Source organism: Hipposideros armiger, unplaced genomic scaffold (assembly GCF_001890085.2).
Source record: "Hipposideros armiger isolate ML-2016 unplaced genomic scaffold, ASM189008v1 scaffold_273, whole genome shotgun sequence".
In the NCBI taxonomy this organism is placed as follows: Eukaryota; Metazoa; Chordata; class Mammalia; order Chiroptera; family Hipposideridae; genus Hipposideros; species Hipposideros armiger.
The window spans coordinates 374,189-394,519 of NW_017731623.1; the positions used below are offsets into that span (position 1 = coordinate 374,189).

At 41.9% G+C, this 20,331-nt stretch overlaps 1 protein-coding gene across 2 annotated transcripts; it reads right to left on the reverse strand.

Annotated features, from left to right (window-relative positions):
- Window positions 1–326: 326 nt before the first annotated feature.
- On the reverse strand, window positions 327–20,302 carry SLC19A3 (solute carrier family 19 member 3). 2 transcript variants are annotated; one of them, XM_019657051.1, is made up of 6 exons: window positions 17,768–17,914; window positions 7,770–7,921; window positions 5,820–6,648; window positions 4,061–4,253; window positions 2,205–2,346; window positions 327–1,400 (listed from the first exon to the last, which is right to left on the reverse strand). In XM_019657051.1, exons 1-6 carry the CDS (start codon window positions 17,778–17,780, stop codon window positions 1,275–1,277), a joined length of 1,455 nt encoding a protein of 484 aa, XP_019512596.1. In that variant the 5' UTR covers window positions 17,781–17,914; the 3' UTR covers window positions 327–1,274. The 2 variants fall into 2 exon arrangements, with proteins under 2 accessions (XP_019512596.1, XP_019512597.1); XM_019657052.1 differs by lacking the exon at window positions 17,768–17,914 and adding an exon at window positions 19,415–20,302 and having other exon boundaries at window positions 1,275–1,400.
- Between the last annotated feature and the right edge of the window lie 29 nt (window positions 20,303–20,331).

Sequence of the window (20,331 nt, forward strand, 5' to 3'; positions counted from 1 at the left end):
AGTCATCTTTTCCTTGCTTTTGATGTAAGTAGGAATGCCATTAGAATTCTCCATTAAAGTGGGCTCCATAGCTCAGTGGTTAGAGCACTGGTCTTGTAGAATTCTCCATTAAGTAATATTTGCTTTGGGGCTGATTTGTTTTTTTGTTTTTCAGTCCAGTGATTGAATTTTGGGATTTGGATAAAAGTATGTTTGAAACACAAATCTTGAATCAGCGTTCTTTATTCCCAGTGGCAGACTGCTCAATGAGCCCTCTACTGCAGTTTCAAAGGACAGACAAGCTCAGACAATTTTCAGCACAATTCATCAAAAAATTAGAAAAGCTCTTTAACATTTTTGCACACATTAGTTTATTTAGCACAATCTCTGCCATTTAAAAATTAAGTGTTGTTTTTTTCCCCATCTGTGTTTTCTTATTTACAAATACTTGTAGAAACCCCTGGAAATTTCTACTTAAGTTTTCTGTTTTAGACAGATATCACACTGACATGGCACTCAAATGCCTATGTGGGCAGGAGACCACTCACTGCCTCTCCTGGGGCCACTGGGAATTGACATAAATGTCATTTTGTGGACACACAGGTGTGTCTGGAGCTATTCCTGAGGTAGAGTTTCAACAACACAGCTCAGCAGAGCACAGAATGAGAAATAACCATGAAAACATTAAATGGCGATATGAAATAAAAGCTCGTGAATAATGCTATGTTCTCAGGATTGAAGAGGAGTCCTTAGAAATGGGACCAAACCTTGCAATTCTCTCAGAGAACTGTAAGTTATACAGAAATCTACTTAACGGAAGAAGGAGGAAAATGGCTCATGTGACAAAAAATGTCAAATGAATTGCCTATTTTCGTAAGATAAAACCTATCTAAGCCAAGCAGATGGGTCAGTCCAGTTAGTATTTCTGCTCACAGATGGGGAACATCAACTGCAGGATGGCTGGTTTGTTGTCATGCCATTTGTGTGTCCTTGCGAGTGATCAAAACCAGCATTTTCCAGTCACTGCTATTCACTGGGATCCCCAACATGGGCTGTTCAGTTGAGATAATGGGTCCTGTCGACGGTATCCAGTTCAGCTGAGCATATGGTCTAAAGCTCAGATTTTGTTGTGGTTTTTGAAAAGGTTCCTTGGAATCCAGCCTTGTGAAGTGTGTCCATTTATGGCACTCAGTGACTTTGTGACCAGCACAGTCCTCATTCAGAGGCTGTGGTGACTGATGTCTGATTAGAGCTTGGTTCCGGCGATGACATTCCTGGGTCCCTCTGGTGTGGCCCTACGGATTCTGACTGATAGCAGAGCTCGGCACTTTCTTGTGGCACTTGGCTGAGTAGATAATGTATGTGCTTCTCATAAGGAAAATTCCAGCAACGACAGCAAAATAACTCCCATAAACTAAAAACTGCAGAAAAACAAATAGAATGAACTACACACACACACACAATCTGACCATCTACGTCATTGAGCATACATAGTGATGCTGTTGATTTGCTTGGATTATGGTGTCACAGAGACCTAGGATCTTAATATGAGACATTTAATTCGCACAATCCTTTCTTCTCCCATTTTAGAAGAACCAGATATGCAAGTGTAAGCAATGTAGTAGCTAAGAGTGTGGGCTCCGGAGCCAGGGTTGCTTTGGCTCAAATCCTAGCTACCACCACCAATAGTGAAACCAGACTAAATCCCGCTGATTTTCTTATTTATGTTTGGAGGATAGCACAATGATATATGCAATGTCTCCAAGAATCAACTGTATTCATTGAGGTTACTTACCTGCTTTATATCCCCGCTTTTGTTTTCCCCAGATCCATATGTAAAATATGAGATTGGGCTAATTTTAAGTCCCTCAGTGGAGTAGGACTAGAGCTCTGCAGCCAGGTACCCCCTTCCTAGTTGAACTTCAGTAAACCTTGGAACTGGATGGTGGGAGGAAGAGGAGACATACGGGGCCACAATGACCTGTCTTGCCTGATGTTTTCGGAGCCAAAGGTAAATGCTGACCTACGGTGATTAATGCTTGAACCTACTTGGTGTGTGAGGATGTGATAATTAAAGAATTGCTTATTTCAAAATTCGCCTCGCTGAGGAATTCAAGAAACTTAAACACTGGCAGTGGTGAGGTTGAAAAACACCTTTCAGATTACCTAGTTATTCTATAGTCCCTATAGTCCCACCAACTATAAATAGAAGTATGGCAGCTTACCTGAATGCGGATTGGCAGGTTAAGCCCTCTCTGATCTACCACGATGATAGTTATTATGGTCTGAATCACCAGGGCAATGAAGGTGTTGATTCCAAACACCAGGGCATATCGCTCCACGCTCAGATTAACGGCGATCTGAAATCTATCGTGAAACATTGAATACGTTTTTTAACAAGAACATTCATGGGCTTCTTATCTTTAAAACAGAGAAACAAAAGAGAAAGCAGTCTGCCAGATGGGAAGGGGGTGTTAGGGGTGTGGGTGAAAAAAGGGAAGGGATTAAGAAGTACAAATTCCTAGTTAAAAAAGTAGTCATGGGGATGTAAGGTATGGCATAAGAAATATAGTCAATAATATTGTAATAACTATGGGTGGTGTCAGATGGGCACTAGACTGACAGAGTGATCACTTCATAAGTTATATAAATGTCTAATCACTATGTTGTACACCTGAAACTAATATATGTCAACTGTAATTGAAAAAAAAAAAAAAAGCAGTGTCCTGTTAACTGCACTTCTAAACTTCCTCCAGTAGGAGATTTACACAAATAGGCAGAGCAAAGAAACGAAGTTTAAAAATACAGATAAAGGCTTAATTAAAATAGTTAAAAGAAATATGAAAAAATTCCTCCCATCCAATTTACTACTTCCAGAAGTTAAACCTAAATGTCTTAAGTTCTCATAACTTGAGAATATTGGATGCTCTATAATTTTAGATACTGTTTTACAATAAATTTTTATAAAAATGCAATCAGCACACAATCTGAGCAATTTTTTGGAGAGTTGTTCATTTTATTGTCAATTGTCTGTATTGACAGTTTCAAAGTTTGGTAGGTGAACTATTCTTTGGAAGATCCAGACCATGACTGGTTGTACAAGTGAGTGAATCTGTGGTTAATTTTTAATAATTATATACTTTGAAATATTAAAAAACACTTACGAAAGACAGGCAAATGTATGTTATTTAGAATTCTTCCTTGGAATGCAGGTAAAAGGCTTTGGGTCCTGAATATTCTTACGATGAAAAGAAATAATGTAATCCTACCTTAACAAAACGCTCACAGTAAAAAAGAAACTCAAGAAACGAGTTTGATTCATTAAACTGACACATTTCAGTGAAAAAAAAAACAAACTTGCTAACAAGTTTCATCTCTTTTCTTTCATTATCTTTTCCCGGAGTGTTTATATTTCTGTGTTTTGCCAACGGCTCATCAAATATTTTTCACTAATTAAAAAACAAAACTTGATAAACTTTTGGTCTCTACCTTTTTCATGTGATTTTAAATTCAAATGTTTCCTTTCGTTTTTGGTTAATACTAAAGCACATTTCCTATAGCCAGCTTTCTTTGCAGTTAGACGTGGAACCAACTGTTTTTAAAAAATGATCTCTGGAATTTAGTTCTTATAATCTTTGCATCTACTTTTTTCCATGTCCAACTTTTTATAACTTGCTGAGAATATTTTGTTTCACACACAAGTTTATGGCTGGAATTACTCAAGCAACCAAATGAAATCAGGGATGAAACCTAAACCTCATCATTCAAAATCAGATTGTACCACGCTCTGTTATGGTAAATTGTTTGAAATAAAAAAATCACAACCTAGCAATGTGTCATTGCTCTTGGCTTATAAACCTACAGAACTTTCTTCCCTTGATGATTGCTCGTAGTAATATTCAGGTGGCAAATAGTTAAATGAAAAGATGGCTTCCTTGTGTCTAATTTAATGTGAAGTCGTCAACATTTAATATTGCAATTGATTAACATCCTTCTGAAGTTCTCAAAGGTACTATAAGGCTACAGAAAAGAGAATATGGTTTTGTTTCAGGAGTGGAAAGAAATGGTGGGTAATACTTACACTGCTATGGTAATGAGAAGCATATAGCCGGCCTTGAATATTAAATAGCCAGCATAGCAAGCCCAAATGTCTGTTGTGTAGTGCATGAGAAACAGCGAGCCTGCATTGACCACGGAGAAGATGGCCAGAGCCAACTCTCCCAGAAGATCCCAGTTGACCTTCACATAACCCACTGCAAATGCAGCCACAGCCCCTGAAAAAGAAACATTGAGGAAGATCAAAGATGGTGACTTTGTACGTGGGGAAACACCAACATGCTCTCTTAAAAACTCAGGTCTCAGGGAATTCTAATAGATGAATATGTTGCCTTCACAATGTGTCAAACTAGCGTGACCCACCTACATGTGAATTTATTCTTTTCTCAACCATGTTTTCCTTTGGCTTCTCTCTTTACTTCCTATTCCCTCAATCATTTAGTTGTCACTATTTTAATCAGCATCAACTACTTGCCATGCACTGTACGAGGCAGGGGGGACAGAAAGATTTCTCACCACGGCAGAGGGGGGAGAAATGAGACATAAACCCAGTTATTTAATACAGCACACTAAAAGTGGGGATGGAAGAGTAGGAAACCAGTGCTCTGGGAGTACACCTGGCCTGTCCATGTGCGCCTTCCTTGACTGTTTTTCACAGTCAGTTTTTTTCAGTGATGGGTAACAGATGTGTTGCACTGGGTAGTAAGTTTTAGCCTTCATTATTAATCTTGATTACTCTTCATTTCAACTCTAGTTTCCATCTTAATATCTTCAAGATATGGCCTAATTTACCTGAGGTTTTGGGTGGACAGATCTATGCTGATTTATAGAATTTAAGAGATTAAATAATTGACAGTAACTAGGCTTAGTAATTATGGTTCTCTTTAACATGATGGAAAGTATTTATGCTTCAATTTACTCCATGCAATCTAGGAAAGAACTGTGACTGCAAAGGAAATAAAACGATTTTTCTCCCTAGAATTTGGAATGTAGGAGAAATAATTTCAGTGAACCCATTCCAGCATACTCGTGGTTTCCAGGGGTTAAAGTGAAGTCTCCCAAAGGGGAGACAATAATAAACAGACACCACATGAGTCATCTAGAAGTTTTTGTAAATGAGGGTGTGGAAACCTCCTGCTTCCTAGAAAATATCTTCAAAGTCTCATTTGACATTTAAGTTTCCATTTACCAGGATATACATATTTATTGTAGAGTAAACTTCAAAGGCAGAGTTCCCTCTAGTATTAGAATCCTGACTCTCACATATTTTCCACCCCTCATTTAAGTCTCCTAAGAAAGCAACTTTTGAACATTTTTGGTGTATAGCCTAGAATTGCTAAAGGTGGGCGCTAGCTAAATCAAATTCTTTATTAATCAAAGCTCTTCCAGTGATAATGTAGAAGGCTTAATAGTTCAATTCATTTTCTAAAATAGTAAAAACTCCTTACTTATAGTCAAGATGTGTATTTGCCTTTTGACATTAAAAACAATCTTGGAAGAACAGGGGTCATCATTAAAACTTCCTGATGATGAAATGAAATCTTAGGAATTTGGCGAGAACTTAATTGTCTGATGCTCAGTCCTGAGTGACTTGTAGCTGTAACAAGTTAAATACAAGTGTGATGTTCCTCTTTTCCTTTCCCAGTGCCTTTCATTCCTAAAAAAGATGAAGATGCCCTCTGAACAGAGCTAATTTAGCATCCTGGCGAAATATAACAACTGGAGAAATGAAATGAACGGGGGGGGGGAGCCCACTAAAGGAAGATCAATCAATGTTTACTTGCCTCCAAAGGTTGCGATAGCTTCTACTGCCCCATTATAGATGAAAGAATTTTGGGAGGGTGCCTTATAATCCCACAGGATTTGCACATAGTTCAAAACCTGGTTAAAGCCTGCTGTGGAAAGGGCCCACCACAGGGACCAGTAAAAAAGATGCTTTGAAGAGTAGCACTCTTTCAAATCTTGGAACCACTGCACAAAAACTCTTACAGCTACATTTTTTGGCTTTGGGGCGCTCTCCCGGCAGTCATCCAGGTTCCCCAAAGGGGTGGGTGTTTCTGAGGTGGGTTTTTCCTCATTGCAGCCTGGGGTTTCGCGCTCCTGACACTCCTCTAACACCGCTTTGGTGCTCGATGGCTTCTGTACCTCTTTGCTGGGGTTTGCATAAAAAAACATGCTTTTCTTGGGCATTGGTAGAAAAAGTGAGAAAAGGAAGGCCACGGAGACAGAGACCAAGGATATGATGTTGAGGTAAAAGTATGATAATTTGGCCAGGGACACCAAGAGCTGCGCCAGCACCGAGGCCGCCGTGTAGGCCACCAGCGTGACACTCCTGCAGTAGCCGCTCACTTTCTGATAATGCTCCGGGCTGACCACACTGTAGATGTAGGCATAGTAAGCCACCTCGGTGGCCGTGACCATCCCATAGAAGAACTCCACGGCCTGCATGGCTCTCACGCCTTGGCCAAACAGGAGCAGCAGCCAGGTGACGATGAAGCTAATCCCTTGTACGATGATGACTGGTTTGTAGCGGACGTAATCGGTGAGGACAAACACAGGGAGCAGCAGCACCAGGTAAGAGTATGTCCACACGGGGAAGATCTCATTGGCCATCTGCGAAGTTGAAAAACGGAGTGTGTGACCATGAAGCCCCAGGAAATGAAAAGGGTACCTTTTCCAGACATGTGCATTCCTAAAGTATGTGTGGCTTGCCCCATATCAAATTTTGCATCCAATCGGGTAGAATCGTCTGCATATTAACTGATTTTCAAGAAACCAATAGGAAAAGAGAGTTCCACTCCATATCTATCTATCTATCTATCTATCTATCTATCTATCTATCTATCTATCTATCTATATTTTTTTTGAAGATGGGTACATTAACTCATCTGTAATGGTCCCAGGAGCGGAGCCCATTGGGCTCACTGGCTATTCTGGTCCTGTATCTATCGTTTTGCCTTAATCGTGACATACTTCCACCTGAGAAACTTTGAAACAGATGCCATGAGGTCACTAAGTGCTTTTACACCACAGCCAAAGCTTGCCTTTCTGTCCTTGCCGCCTAATCACCAAATAAACCAGCATCAATTAGCCTTTCCCAGTGAAGCCACGCCCTCTGGAGTGTTTTCATAGCTCTGGCTGGAGGTTATAACACCAGCCCAGGGTAATTCTCCAGTGGGGTCGGTGCATTTTCTTGTTGTACTCCTTATGAAAAGAGAGGTGTATTTTTTAAGAAAGAGAATTTGGCCTTCTGGGGAAGATAAAGCTGGGAGATTAAAGCCATCAATGTCTCATATGCTGGTAGACAGTTTTTCAAAATTGAGTAAGTATCTGAAGGAAATGCAACAATTCCATATCAGGATCTGTTTATACCTCATCAGCCTGAAAGTTTAATAGGACTAGATCTAGTACCAGGCAGCGATTTTATGTTAGGAGTAGTATAATAGAATCAATGGGGCCTGAAAGGTTCCTGTGCAGTAAAACTAATGTTAAAACTCTATAAAAGTTAAATATTTATTACACACGTAATGTAGTTTTGGTCTCCCATTTTTGCAAGTGTGAAGAAGAAAGAGTAGTTGGAACAGTTCTCTTAAAGAGCAAATACCATGCAAATGAGGTTCACGGAGGTCAGTGGGTTCATCTTATTTTGCTGAATGAAGCCGTGTTCATGGCCTCGTCTGAGTCCTGTAAAATTGAACTATTGCACATTAAGACATGTATGGATATTAACTTACCTCTGTGCTGGTCAGGTTTTTATCTGGTCCAGATAAATACGGGATAAGGAAAGGTTCTGAGGGTCTCATCATAGAGAAAAATCCAAATATGCAGAGGATGACAGTGGGATAGAGCCACGAGTGGCTTGGTGAAGTCTGGAAACAATCCATGGCTGATCAAATGGAAACAAAGCCAACGTTAACTGATATTTACTCTTTTTTGGGCATCTTGGATGTAATGAAAAACTGGTTTTTTTCTATATGTTTTATGAAAGTTTCATGCATCTGCAGCTGACATGGAAAGGTGAATGATGAGTAACTGCTCTTGAATATCCCATAGGTGAGCCAGTCAAACCACCCCCCGTTGTCAATGAACTTCTCATTCGCTATTACTGGGGGGTAGAATCACACTTTAGTGTTCGCCGTCACAAACTGGTAATGAGTCGCTACTAACAAATGGTAAACAATGGGCCACTGAATGTTTGAGAGTTAAGTAAAACACTAGCTGGTGACTTACTGGTATATCTGTGGTAAGTCAGGTCAAACCCAAAAGAACATAGATTGAGTTGACCAAGCCTGTTACTACTTGCTCGCTCTAGTTTGCATGGCGACTCTGAAATCTTCAACACACGGAATGGCATGTATTTACATCTATCTTTCCCTTAGACTGTCCCTTAACTAGTATTATGCTTGACACGTAACAGACATTCAAGATATTTCTGTTAGACTGAAATTCTTCAATCTTCTTAGAATTTGTAATTCTTCAGTTAAAAAAATTAAATTAATAAAGGTCAGACTTGCCGTTTTTGCACACCTCCTCCCCCCGCCCCCCCGCCAGCCCTTTTCCCGTACTGGGGCTAACTCTACATTGGCAATGGAAGGCATCATTTCTTAGATCGCTATTCCATTTTTCTTTATGACTGGGTCCATTTTGTATGTAAGTCTACAGTTTCACACTCAAACGGGGCAGGGAGCTACTTAATAGTTCATACTTTTTTCCAACCCCAGAAAGAAGATTGCTTGAAATTCAAACTTCAGACAAAAACATTCAGTGAGGAACCTCATTTGCACAGAAAAGCAAAACAAAACAAGAAACCCTCGTTTCATGGTGGCTATATCTGAAAACCTCTTGCATTTTCATGTGGGGTACAACACGTACAGGGAAAGTCTCTCTCGTTTCTTCATAGTTTGGATCAAACTTAACTTGGTAAATCTTACACACTTTTGGTGCTCTTGGATATAGTTAAGTTCTCTGAGATAATTTATAGGAAAGAAACTAACCTGCTGTGAGTATGATGCTTTTCTGCATGTTATCTCATTAAATCCTCATAACAACTGTAAAATATATATTATTATTTCCCCAAATTCCCAGGTGAGTATATGGGCGATCCAAGATGTCCAAAAACTGGCTTCAAACCACAGGGCCAATTTGAATTCAGCTCCCCCTGACGCCCATCAGGGTCCTTTCAACTGCTCCCCTCGGCCTCATCCTGGTGGCCCTTCTTCCTTGGCTGCCGGTATTAACCTCATGACAACTTCTCCCCACAGTGAGGGAAGAAAGTGTTTTTATAAACATAGACATACTAATACATAGAGCTTCCAGGGGCAATTTTAGTTTGAAAGTAGGCCAGAGAAAGAGAAGACGATACTCCAGAAGAGCAAGTCACCTGGGTGGAATTCCAGGTATCCAGGGGGAGGAACTTTGCTGGGTGCTCGGGAGACGACGAGCGCCTCCTGAGTCACACCGTGGCTGCCACCCACTCTTTCACAGGGTGGCCCCAGAGAACTGCGGAGCTCCTCCCTTAAGTTAAATAGGTAAATATTGTTTCTGTCAACAAAACCCTCGATGAAGCAGTACAAAGGAAACCGAATTTGGAACTAGATGACAGCAATTGTGAGCAGTGCTGATGATGTGAAATTTTTGGCAACGGCATGTTAGAGCTGACTCTCCTCTACCTCCACCCTCAGCTCAGAATGCATGGGATGTAGCTTCCTGAGTCGTTGCTGGGGTCTCCTGGGACCGTCTTTCTTTGTGAGTGATATTCGTATAGAAAAAGCTGTCCTGGGTAGGCAAACTGAAGCTTGGCCATCTTTCAAAGGGTAGTCTTAATCGGGTGGCATCTGGGACTCTACATCAAGAATGTTCTCTCCATCTATGCTAACCATGGATTACTCACTAACTCCAGGTCATCACGTTCTCCATGCATCTCAGGCACCTAGCACTATGCCCATGTTCCCTGGGCTGCTCAGTCCCCTGGATCACCAATCTCTTTATCTCTTTGCTGTTTTAATACTGTTGCCCGGCAGGTCAGGCAGAAAAAGACAGTATATGCCCCACCTGAGCGTAAGCAGTAGGACAGGGATTTTTGTCCGTTTGGACCACTGCTTGATCCCTAGTGCCTAGAAGAGTACCCGACACATAGTAGGTCCTGTGGAAGGGAGGAGATGAAAGTCAAGCCTCACCACTGAGGACCAGTAAAGCTCTGTCTGGGTTTCCTGAGTGAACTTCCTGGCTGCATCAGGTAAAGGCCAGGGAGTCCTCGATTCTACAAGTGTCTTGCGGTTCGGTAAGATGGGGTAACAATGCTAACTGCACGTGGGGCTTTTTCTGAGCACAGAGTACCTTAACACCTGGAAAGGACATGGCACATGATGCGCATGGAATTGCTGTTCAGACACATGTCATTTCTCTTCCCTTTTCTCTCTTCATGTTAGAGGACTCAACAGTGATTTTAGCTTAATGAGGAGAGAATGAGGGAGGGTGTCTGACCTCAGCTGAAAACAACTGAGAACCATCTGGGGGGCTCATCCCTGTGCCTTAGGGTGCTGGGCCTCATTTCCTCACTCCTTTTTTCAGCCCCCTCCCCACAGAAGCAGACACAAAGCTAGTTTTTCTAGCTTTTACCAGAGGACAAGAGAGAAGGCATCTAACCAAACCTTGGCAGGAGTCCTTTCATCTGGAAGGATTGGGCAGACCAGCCAGCGTTTCCTGGTTTGCTGGCAGCAGGCCCTTTCAGAGACCACGTCTCTCCTGGTGGCTATTCTTTGGCCTTTAGGGCCACAGCCTCTGTTACTGCCTGCTGGGACACTTCTGACACTCTCAGATGCTAATGTCTGCTGTCCGTCCGTCCCCACCCCCCACCCCCTGCCCCGGCCCAGGGTGCATTGTCTAGCACTTGCCTCACTGCATAACCCTTTCCAACGCTGTCCAGCTAACACAGACCGTGTGAAGTTGGCTTGCACATCAGAATCACCCAGAAGCTGGGTAAAAAGATGGATTCCTGGGCTCCATCCTTAACATGGGATTCAATAGGTATAGGAGGCCCAGGAACCTGCATTTATATACACGGAGTGATTCTGATGCAGGAGACTCACGGGCCACTGCCCCTTCTCCATCCCCTGGGCTGGTTGGCCCAAAATGACCCTTTGGCTGCATGCCACAGCCTTGGATCTAAACAGGATGGTGGGCGAAGTGGACGGTAATTATGTCGGGAGCTTTTTCAAAGCTCCACATACACCCACAACTCTGAAATTCTTTCCTGGCCCTCTACACCCTAGAGAGTCCAGGATAGGTGGAAACACCCACAGGTGATTCTGACGTTTCAAATATACCTCTCACACCACCTAGCCCCCACCCTATCCCTTCACAGGCACACATCACTCCCTGTTTGTGACCCAGTTTGTCCCATCCAACCGAAACTGCATGTCCAACAGTGGCCCTGGAGTGCTTGTGTTTAGTCTTGAATAAAACCCCTGGTCTGGCTCCGTCAGTCACCACAGCACACAGGTGCTCGAAATCCTCCAGTCCAGCATAACCTTTCACCTGTCTTCTGAAGGTACTGATTTTTTCCCTAACATAAACCCTGCAGCTTACATGGGTAAAATGACAACCACCTCCCAGCTATGATTTACTTAGCTCCTGCGTTACACCAAGCACTGTGCTAGTTGCTTTATATAATTGCCTCTAATCCTTAGAGCAATCCTAATTATATGTATGTACTATATGTTTATATATAATTATATATTTTATGGTATATAATATATAATTCTAGATATATAAATTATAGTATATATTTGTTATAGTTCATGTTATATAATTATATTATATATAAAATAGCCCCAGTTTTTCAGACATGGGGACTGAGCCTCCTCCATGGCCACTCTGCTAAGAAAGGTGAGATCTGGGTTCACGGCCAGGTTTGCTGGTGTCAAGTTTACATCTTCCTTCTACTCTGATGGGTGGATGCCTCCTACCTCTGTGGCACCATGCCTGCCACCTCCACATTTTCCTGTCCTCGTTTCCCTGCCAGCTACCCCCAAAGGCACTGTGAGTGTGGGCTTTGGGATGCCAACTGAACAACCTGGGTACTGCCCAAATCCCTCTCTGTCCTCGCGGAGAAGGCTGTGGCTAATGAATGATCTCACGATGCTGGCGGGTCTCGGCCACCATCTTTTATTTTTACCTTCTCACTGAGGAGATGCCGCTCTTTTCTGTCATCCTGTCTATGACGATGATAATCCAATTACTTATGCAATCTCTTTCCATAATTGTTACATTTGGAAAATTATTTCAAATTTCCTTTGACTACTTTGTGAGGTAACCGAGGAGGTGGTGTGATCCTCGTTTAATAGATGGGGAAACTGAAGGCTAGAGGCAGTCAGCTTTGAGCCAGTTTTCACATGGCACCAACGTCAGAGCCTGAACTGGGACTCAGTTTTTGTTTTTTGTTTAAATTGGGGAACAGTGTGTTTTTCCAGGACCCATCAGCTTCAAGTCAAGGAGTTGTTCCAATCTAGTTGTTTTTTTAAATTCCAAGTTCAGTAATCTTTCCTCTTACGAAGTTTATTTTAGAGTAGTATTTTTCAGATTGTGACGTCAAAAAAAATTCTGTGGGTTGCAAACAGGATTTTAGAATGACGTTGCCAAAAAAATATTAAATATCAGAGTGCACTGCAGAATTAAGCTATTTTTTTCCCCTGAAACTTTTGTTTAGGTTATCAATATATAAATGTACATAGATGATCATACTGTCCATTATATCTTACTGGGGGACACAATCACCGGGTTAGAAGTTGCAGAGGCGAGACAGGACTCAATATCTAATACTTAGTCCCTCAGAAGCACACCTGTTGCCATCATCGAAGAACACACGTTTGTCTGGAGGGACCACAGCTTTCATGGCAAAGCACCATTCTGAAACAGACTGCTCTGTTGTAAATTTCCCATTTATCTTTCTACTTTGACCTCATAATATTCTCCTCCTCTGAAAGACAACTCTAAACTTGCCCTCACTTCAGTGAATTTAACTGGAAGGCACGAATTGGACGGATGTTCTGAGTTGACATTTCTGAAAGCAAGGTGTTTCATCTTGCCTCCTCCTTGCTTTCCAAATGAGGGAAATCCTTTGAACAGTTGGGCCTGTAGCAGTAATCTCATATGTTACTCATTTGCTCCACCGCCATTTTTAACAAGGTGCAAGAACACTGTGTGGACAGGAGGTGAAAAGAAAGAACATTTTCCAAACAAAGGCAGCCTATCAGGCTACCATGATGTGGTATCTGCAGTGAAGGTGCCAGAAGTCACAGGAGAAGCGGAACGAATCAGCTACTCCTTCCAGCAGAGACTCAGAGCAGCTAAGTCTACCCCAGAGCTTACCCTGGTGGGCTGGAATGGATAGGAGAGCTCTAGCTAGCAACAGCAGGTGGAGGAAGCCAGCACTGAGCATTAGCCTCTGCTTTGCTCCTGAGCATGGTGGCCCTGGCAGGCTGCAGCCTCCCTGCTCGCTCCATCTGCCCTACAGGCCAGAAAGCACTCACCTCTGATGCGGGTGCACCTTCTGAGCATCTAGCTGTACAGTACATCTCGTGGGCCTTGGAGATAAATGGCCCTGTACACTGTTGGGATTACCAGTCAGCCTGCATGACTTTGAATGAGCCCCAAACGACCCATATCTTTGCATAGGAAGTGACCTATCTAAATTACTTTTGGTAGTAGAATAATGATTATTTGTCATTAAAATCACAGCTAATCCACCAGAGACTGTAAAGTCTCCAGCTTCTCTCAATCTCAATCTCCAGTTCTAGAAGGCCACATATTTTTACAGTTGCTTCCCTTTCTTCAGGACACGTGGGGTGTTGTATAGCCTTCTTCAAAATAATCCTCTTGGGCCAGCTGAGGGGCCAGGTGGTTAAGAGCTTGCTCAAGAGTGCAAGCTCTGAGCAACAGCGTTGCCAGTTCGATTCCGACATGGGCCAGTGAGCTGTGCCCAAGCTGAGCTGTTGCTGAGCTGCCAACAGGTGGCAGGATAGCTCAGCTGGTGAGAGCACGTGCTCCTAATAACAAGGTTGCCTGTTTGAGATGGTGGGCTATGCCTGCCCACAACTAAAAGACTGAACTTGGCACCTTGAGCTGAGCTGCTGCCTGGGTGGCTCAGGGGATAGAGCATGCTCTTGGACTCCAGCATGCGATGGTGGCTACGCCCACCTGCAACTAATTAAACACAGCATCTTGAGCTGAGCTGCGTGACTGGACTTGGAGCTGAGCTAGCTGCGCCCTCCACAACTAAGATTGAAGGACAACAACTTGGCCGTTCCCCTCTCCCAATTCCCCAATAAAAATCTTAAAATAATAATAATAATAATCCTCTTGCTAGCATATTTAACCTGACTTCACTTCAAGGTGCTCATAGATTTTTCTTCATCTCCCACAAAAATTTAAGATTTACTTGTGTTTCAACAAAGATCAAGATGGGCCGGGGTGGCTTTCTCACTATGTTTGTTTTCCGCTGCCTGGGAAAATTTTCTTTTTATGCAACCTCTTCCAGGTTTTTAGTCTCTAGGTATTAGGGTTCAATTTCTCCTCTTCTCCTTTATTCCAATCATTACCAAGTTATTGAACTGACTTTTCCCACTTTTATTTTTCTTTAACCACATCCTTAAATCTTTCCAACTGGCTTCAGGCCAAGGTTCTTTTCTATATGACTATGCACAGCTTTAATAATAAACACAAGTGTTTCCTTAATTTATAATATCATCTCTGAAACACTCTCTTTTCTTATATTGACTGCAAGATAAGTTCATTTGACATTACAATCCTATGGTATGGGGAAAAGGTAACTTTCTTTTCTTTCTTTCTTTCTTTTTTTTCTAATGGGAAACAAAAAAATGACTTTGTTGCCATGATCCCAATTGCAGTGAGTTGCAGGGTAACTTGGAATTCCCGTTTCCTGGCTCCTCAAGCCTAAAGCCCTTCACTTCGCTGTATTTCCTTTAGTTAAGTCTTAACTTGCAGAGTTATTGTGAACTAAGCGTTTTCCTTGTCCACATAAAGTTTTCCATGGATTGTTCGTGTACACTGTGAGGAACCATAAAGGGCTTAAGACAGTTTAGATCTTATCTAAATTTCGATATAGACAGTGTCCTATTTCCTAATCCATTGGCTGTCTGTGTGTGCAAGTGTACACATATAAAAACTCTACGGCCACAAATATGTCTAAATATGTATTTCCATTTGTACAAGATAAGCAACTATTAAAAAGCAAGTGCTGTAGAAACTGGCACACATCCCTGGGGACTTACTAGCTAAGAAGGACCTTAGCTGACCAGGTTCCTCCACGCTCTCCCAGAAGATAGGATTCTGCTCTCACAGCCACAGCTTTCAGAGCTGTGGGGCTCCCTGAGGCAGGTACAAGATGACCTGGTCAAAGCCAAGACCTCCCCCTAACCTGGATTTTGCAAAAGCTCCCCATAACAGAGAGCCTGGATTATAAGGAATTAGGTCAGTGGAAAGGAATCATTTTATCAAAGCCTCTTCCATGCTTGCTTAGCAGATGCTGCCAGAATTAACCGAAATGCCAATAATTTAGAAGGAACTACCTAGAAGCTCCAGTCTCCACCCAATTCATGTCCATCCCTCCTTACTAAACATTCCAGTCATTTCAGAAAGGGTGCTGGACAAGGCGACCTGTGTCTGAGAAATGGGCTGGCCTAATTTTCACATTATCCCCCAGAATCTTGACTGCAGTCAAAACACCTACCTCAAATAGCAGAAAACTAGATTTACAATTTAAAATAATCATGAATCTCACAGCCTCTAAATCCAAAGGATGTGGGCAGCTGTGCACTCCCCAAGGCTCAATGCCTTTTTAAAAACAGAGTTAGGGGTCAATATTTGTTACATCCTCCACCCCCCCAAAAAAGCACCCACATTTAAAGTTTTCAACACTACCAGCGTCAAGCCCCTCACTGGACATAAGCAAACCCAAAGCTGGATTCCTGAAAATATTTCCTTTTTGCTGATCTCAGAAGTACCACTAGTTATGCCTTTTAATCTGCTTACTACTAAAACAGAAGAGACTGTAGCTTTGAGTAAAACATCTAAATACAGCAGAGAGCTGCTGTTGGCCTTGAGTCAAGGCAGGCTGGTGCTGGAGGAAGGCACGCAAAGGTGGCCCAGGGACCTCTTGATCGCTAGTTCTCTGTTGCACAATCAGGACCGGAAGGGGATCCCCCAATTTCTGGTGAGCTATTTATTGTATTTTAGCTGTGACTTCATCCTCCTTAAAATTCATTTTACTGATCTCTACCTTACTCCATACACAAAAACGAATTTGATGCAACAAACTCTAGCACCATAGAATCCCCCATCTAGAAGAACACAGATCTTTGTGACCTAAAGATCAGCCAATATTTTACTAAAATGCCAAAAAGGACTAAACTTAAAAGAAAAACCACGATAAATCGGATTTCATCAAAAAATTGTATCTGCTCATGAAAAGATACCATTAAGAAACTGGAAAAGAGAACCACAGAGAACACTTCACAAGAACATTCCACGAGAATACCCAAATAGAAAGAGGCTAGCATGCCAAATGTTGGCAAAGAATTAAATCAACTAAATTCGTATATACCGCTTGTGTAAAATGATACCAACTCTGGAAAACCATTCTGGCAATCTACACGGGCAAGTTCATGTATTCATTAATAGTGAAAAAATGGGAAGCAACTGAAAAGTAGGTTAAATGGTGAATGAATAAATAAAATTGCATATTTAAGCAACTAATACTGATTTAATCAGTAATAAAAAGGAATAAACTATTGCAAAAACTGGGGCGACTATCAAAAAAGATTATTCTGTGCCAAAGAATCCGGACACACACTGTATGAGTCCATTAGTACATATATAGTCCTAAAACGAGCAGAACTAATCTCTAGTGATAGAAACCGGATCAGTGCTGGCCTGGGGTGGGAGACAGGCGAGGGATAGAGTGCAATAAAGCACAAGGAAACTTTTTGGGGTGATGCAAATGCTCTTATATCTCAACTGTGACGATGGTTACAAACTTATAATTTGTCAAAATGCATTTACTATACACTTATAATGTACATTTTATTATATGTAAAGGATACCACAATAAAGATGATTTGAAAAAAAAAAAAGGAATGAATCCCTGGTACATGAAACAAGACAAATGAATCTCAAACATTATGCTGCATAAAAAGAATCCAGACATGGAAAGGATATCCTGTATGATTCCACCGCTGATAGAAATCAGGACAGTGTCACCTCGGAGGTGGGGGCGGGTCGGAACTAACTGAAAAGGGGTGTGAGGGAACTTTCTGGGGTGATGAAATATCTGATATCTTGATGGGATATAGTTACATAGGTGGATACAATTAGAAATAAACTTAAAATCTATACTTTATATTGCATTTCAATTATACCTCAATTAAAAAATACATTCTCCCTTTCTCCCCCCTTCAAAGCATTTTACTGTGTAGGACTCCCTACTGCCCTGGACATTTTCTGTTGCGGCAACCACTAAGGTCTTTCCAAACTCCACATTGGGACAAGGTTTCCACTTAATCTGAAAACAGAACAGCATCTTTGAAATTGGGTCTGTCCTAAAAAATCTGGAATGGAAACAGTGCCTATAAATCAAAGCTAGGACAGGCCAAAAAACTGTAACTCTGGCCACACATAACATTCTTCAAGATAACACAGAGAGAATCAGAGTTACCTGTTCCTTCCATGCCCTGAGCTTATTTCTTTCTAGAACCAAGTCCAGTTTCCTGCCTTCACTTCTGCTCTTTCTTGCTGCCCACCTCTTAGAGCCCCAGTCACACTGCGCCTTCCTCTCATTGGAGTCCCGAGTCTTGAGTTCTCCTTCTCAGAATTCAACTGTCAAGAACAATGGCTTTATACACCAAAGCCCACCCCCTTCTGATGGCTTTATTATTCACTGGAACCCACCCTCTTCCGCAGTCACTTTCTTTGGCACCCCATTAAACAAAATAGACAACCAGATTCAGATCTTTTTGAAACACAGACAATTAGGGAGGTAAACATATCAAAAACACTTCCCCCTGAATGTTTTTACTAAAAGAATCTAATTTAGTTTCTCTAGAATTTTGTATTAGTGACTTGGATCTCAGAAAACCAAAAAGTAGCCGTATTTCCTACCACCCACCATAATCCTTTGTGTATCCCCCCAAAACAAAAACTGAAAACCATGGACTCTTCACTGAAATAAAGCACTCCACACAACTTCAAAAAGTGTGCATTAGGGACAGATATTCAACCTATAGACCCAAATAGCTCTGCTTTTGGTCAAAACCATTGCAAGGGTAGATAACAAGTCATCTTCTAAATATGTAACACTTCGGATTCCATTTTATCATATATACTATAATTCTTTTTCACTTGTGTGAAACATTTGCTGATGAATTAGTCAACCCCGCCCCCCGCCACACACACACACACACACACACACACACACACAGACTGTTTATTCTCTGTACATCATCTATGGTTAGATCAACCTAGTCTCAGGTGCACCTGGAGAAATATGCCTATGAGAACCATAAAACTGGAGGACAACCTGGATAGAAGTTACTCCCGCGCATCTAGCCACTGAAATGCAGTGTGGGTAACTGGTCAGATACATGCGGTGGGGGTAGAAGGTAGAGACCAAGTTGTCCTTCAAGGAAAAACTAGGCATTCTTTGAGTTATTTTACAACTTTGTAAATTGTACCAACTGATAACAATGTGAAGGAATTCTTGTCCATAATCATGCAAATGAGTTCGAGCCAATGAAGCAACCACCCTCTTGCTCTTGTCCACAGGGAAAACCAGTTTTGCCTGCATTTCAATATTCCTGATCTATAAACATGCCCATTCTTTGGGTTCTCCTCTGATTGGTTGTAACACCCTTACCAGTTTCCTAATTAATACGTTAGTAAAACCTTTAGTAAGTGTTCTTTTTTATATCTGTATATAAAAGAAGGTACATATTTTTATATCTGAGAGTCATGACCTTATCTTTTTCCCCAAACTATCTTTTAATACTTGTTACCATTCACCATGCCTCCAGCCTGTCCAAATCACCTCCAATTTATTCCTCTGAGTCTAAATGATTTGCTAATAGTTGTTAAATGACCAAATCAGCTTTAATAGTTTGACATTTCACCACAGGCCTTTCCAGACTTAGGGTGGCCTGGTTTTTTTTTTTTTTCTTTCTCTCCAGGTTTGGGCTTTCCATAGCCAATGTGGTCCAGTGGGAAGAGCATGACTTTGGAGTTTGAAGTTGACGTTCCTCCTACCTCACCCCTGTGTGTGGGACATACCTCATCTCTCCAAGCCTAGAATGTGGATAATCACACCTACCTCACGAGGTTGTCTCATGCGCTGCTCCGTCTGGTTCTTGGCACATATCAGGCACTCAATACAGCTTCCTCCCCATCTCCCTCCAGTAAGCACAAATTGCAAATCCGATCAGAATGAAGACAGCTGGGCACTCAGAGTTCAGAGAGTAATTTCAGAGAGGTAAATAATTCACAGTAAATAATTTCACCTAAACGGCTACAGGGCTAACAGGCCAAAGAAAGTCATCATGGAATATTTATGCTTGAATTGCATCTACCATTCCCTGACCTTGAGTAACCACTGTTGGTCTAGAACCAAATTACGACTGAGCAAAATTAGTGCTTTTGTCCATTTCAGCTACTCCTAAGGCAGTTTGAAGAGAAACATATTTGGAATTTAGTCATGTTTTGGTCTACCTAAACTCTGTACCTTAATGAAAACACACCTTTTGCCTTAGGAAACACCAATGTGCTCATATACCGGTAGGAATATTTTTAGAAGACATGGTTTCTTTCAACCTTTTCAAACTGTAAGCACTGCACAAGCTCAACCCTTTTGCCTATTTACAACAGCAACAATGACCTGACCAATAATTGTTGCACATGTTATCTGATGAATTAGGTATCCTTCCCAGTAAGGCTGTGCTTTCTTTTAGTTTCAAGTAGTTCCCAACCGAGCCCCGGGTCTCTAAACTTCAAAGTCCCCCTTCCGACCCGCACTTGGACTTGTTCGCGAACCTCGGCTGGGGATTTAGAACTCTGTGCTAAGGTTTCTTTTCAGCAAACACGATGTAGTCGTGGGGGATGCTGGCCCTTTACCAGAATCGTAATGGTAATTAACCAGCTTTTCCAGAAGGATAAAAGTGAGAAGTCCAGGCACACCGACTTCTCTGAGCACTGCGGTGGGTAGGAGAGCCCCAGAGCAGCCTCACCGGGAAG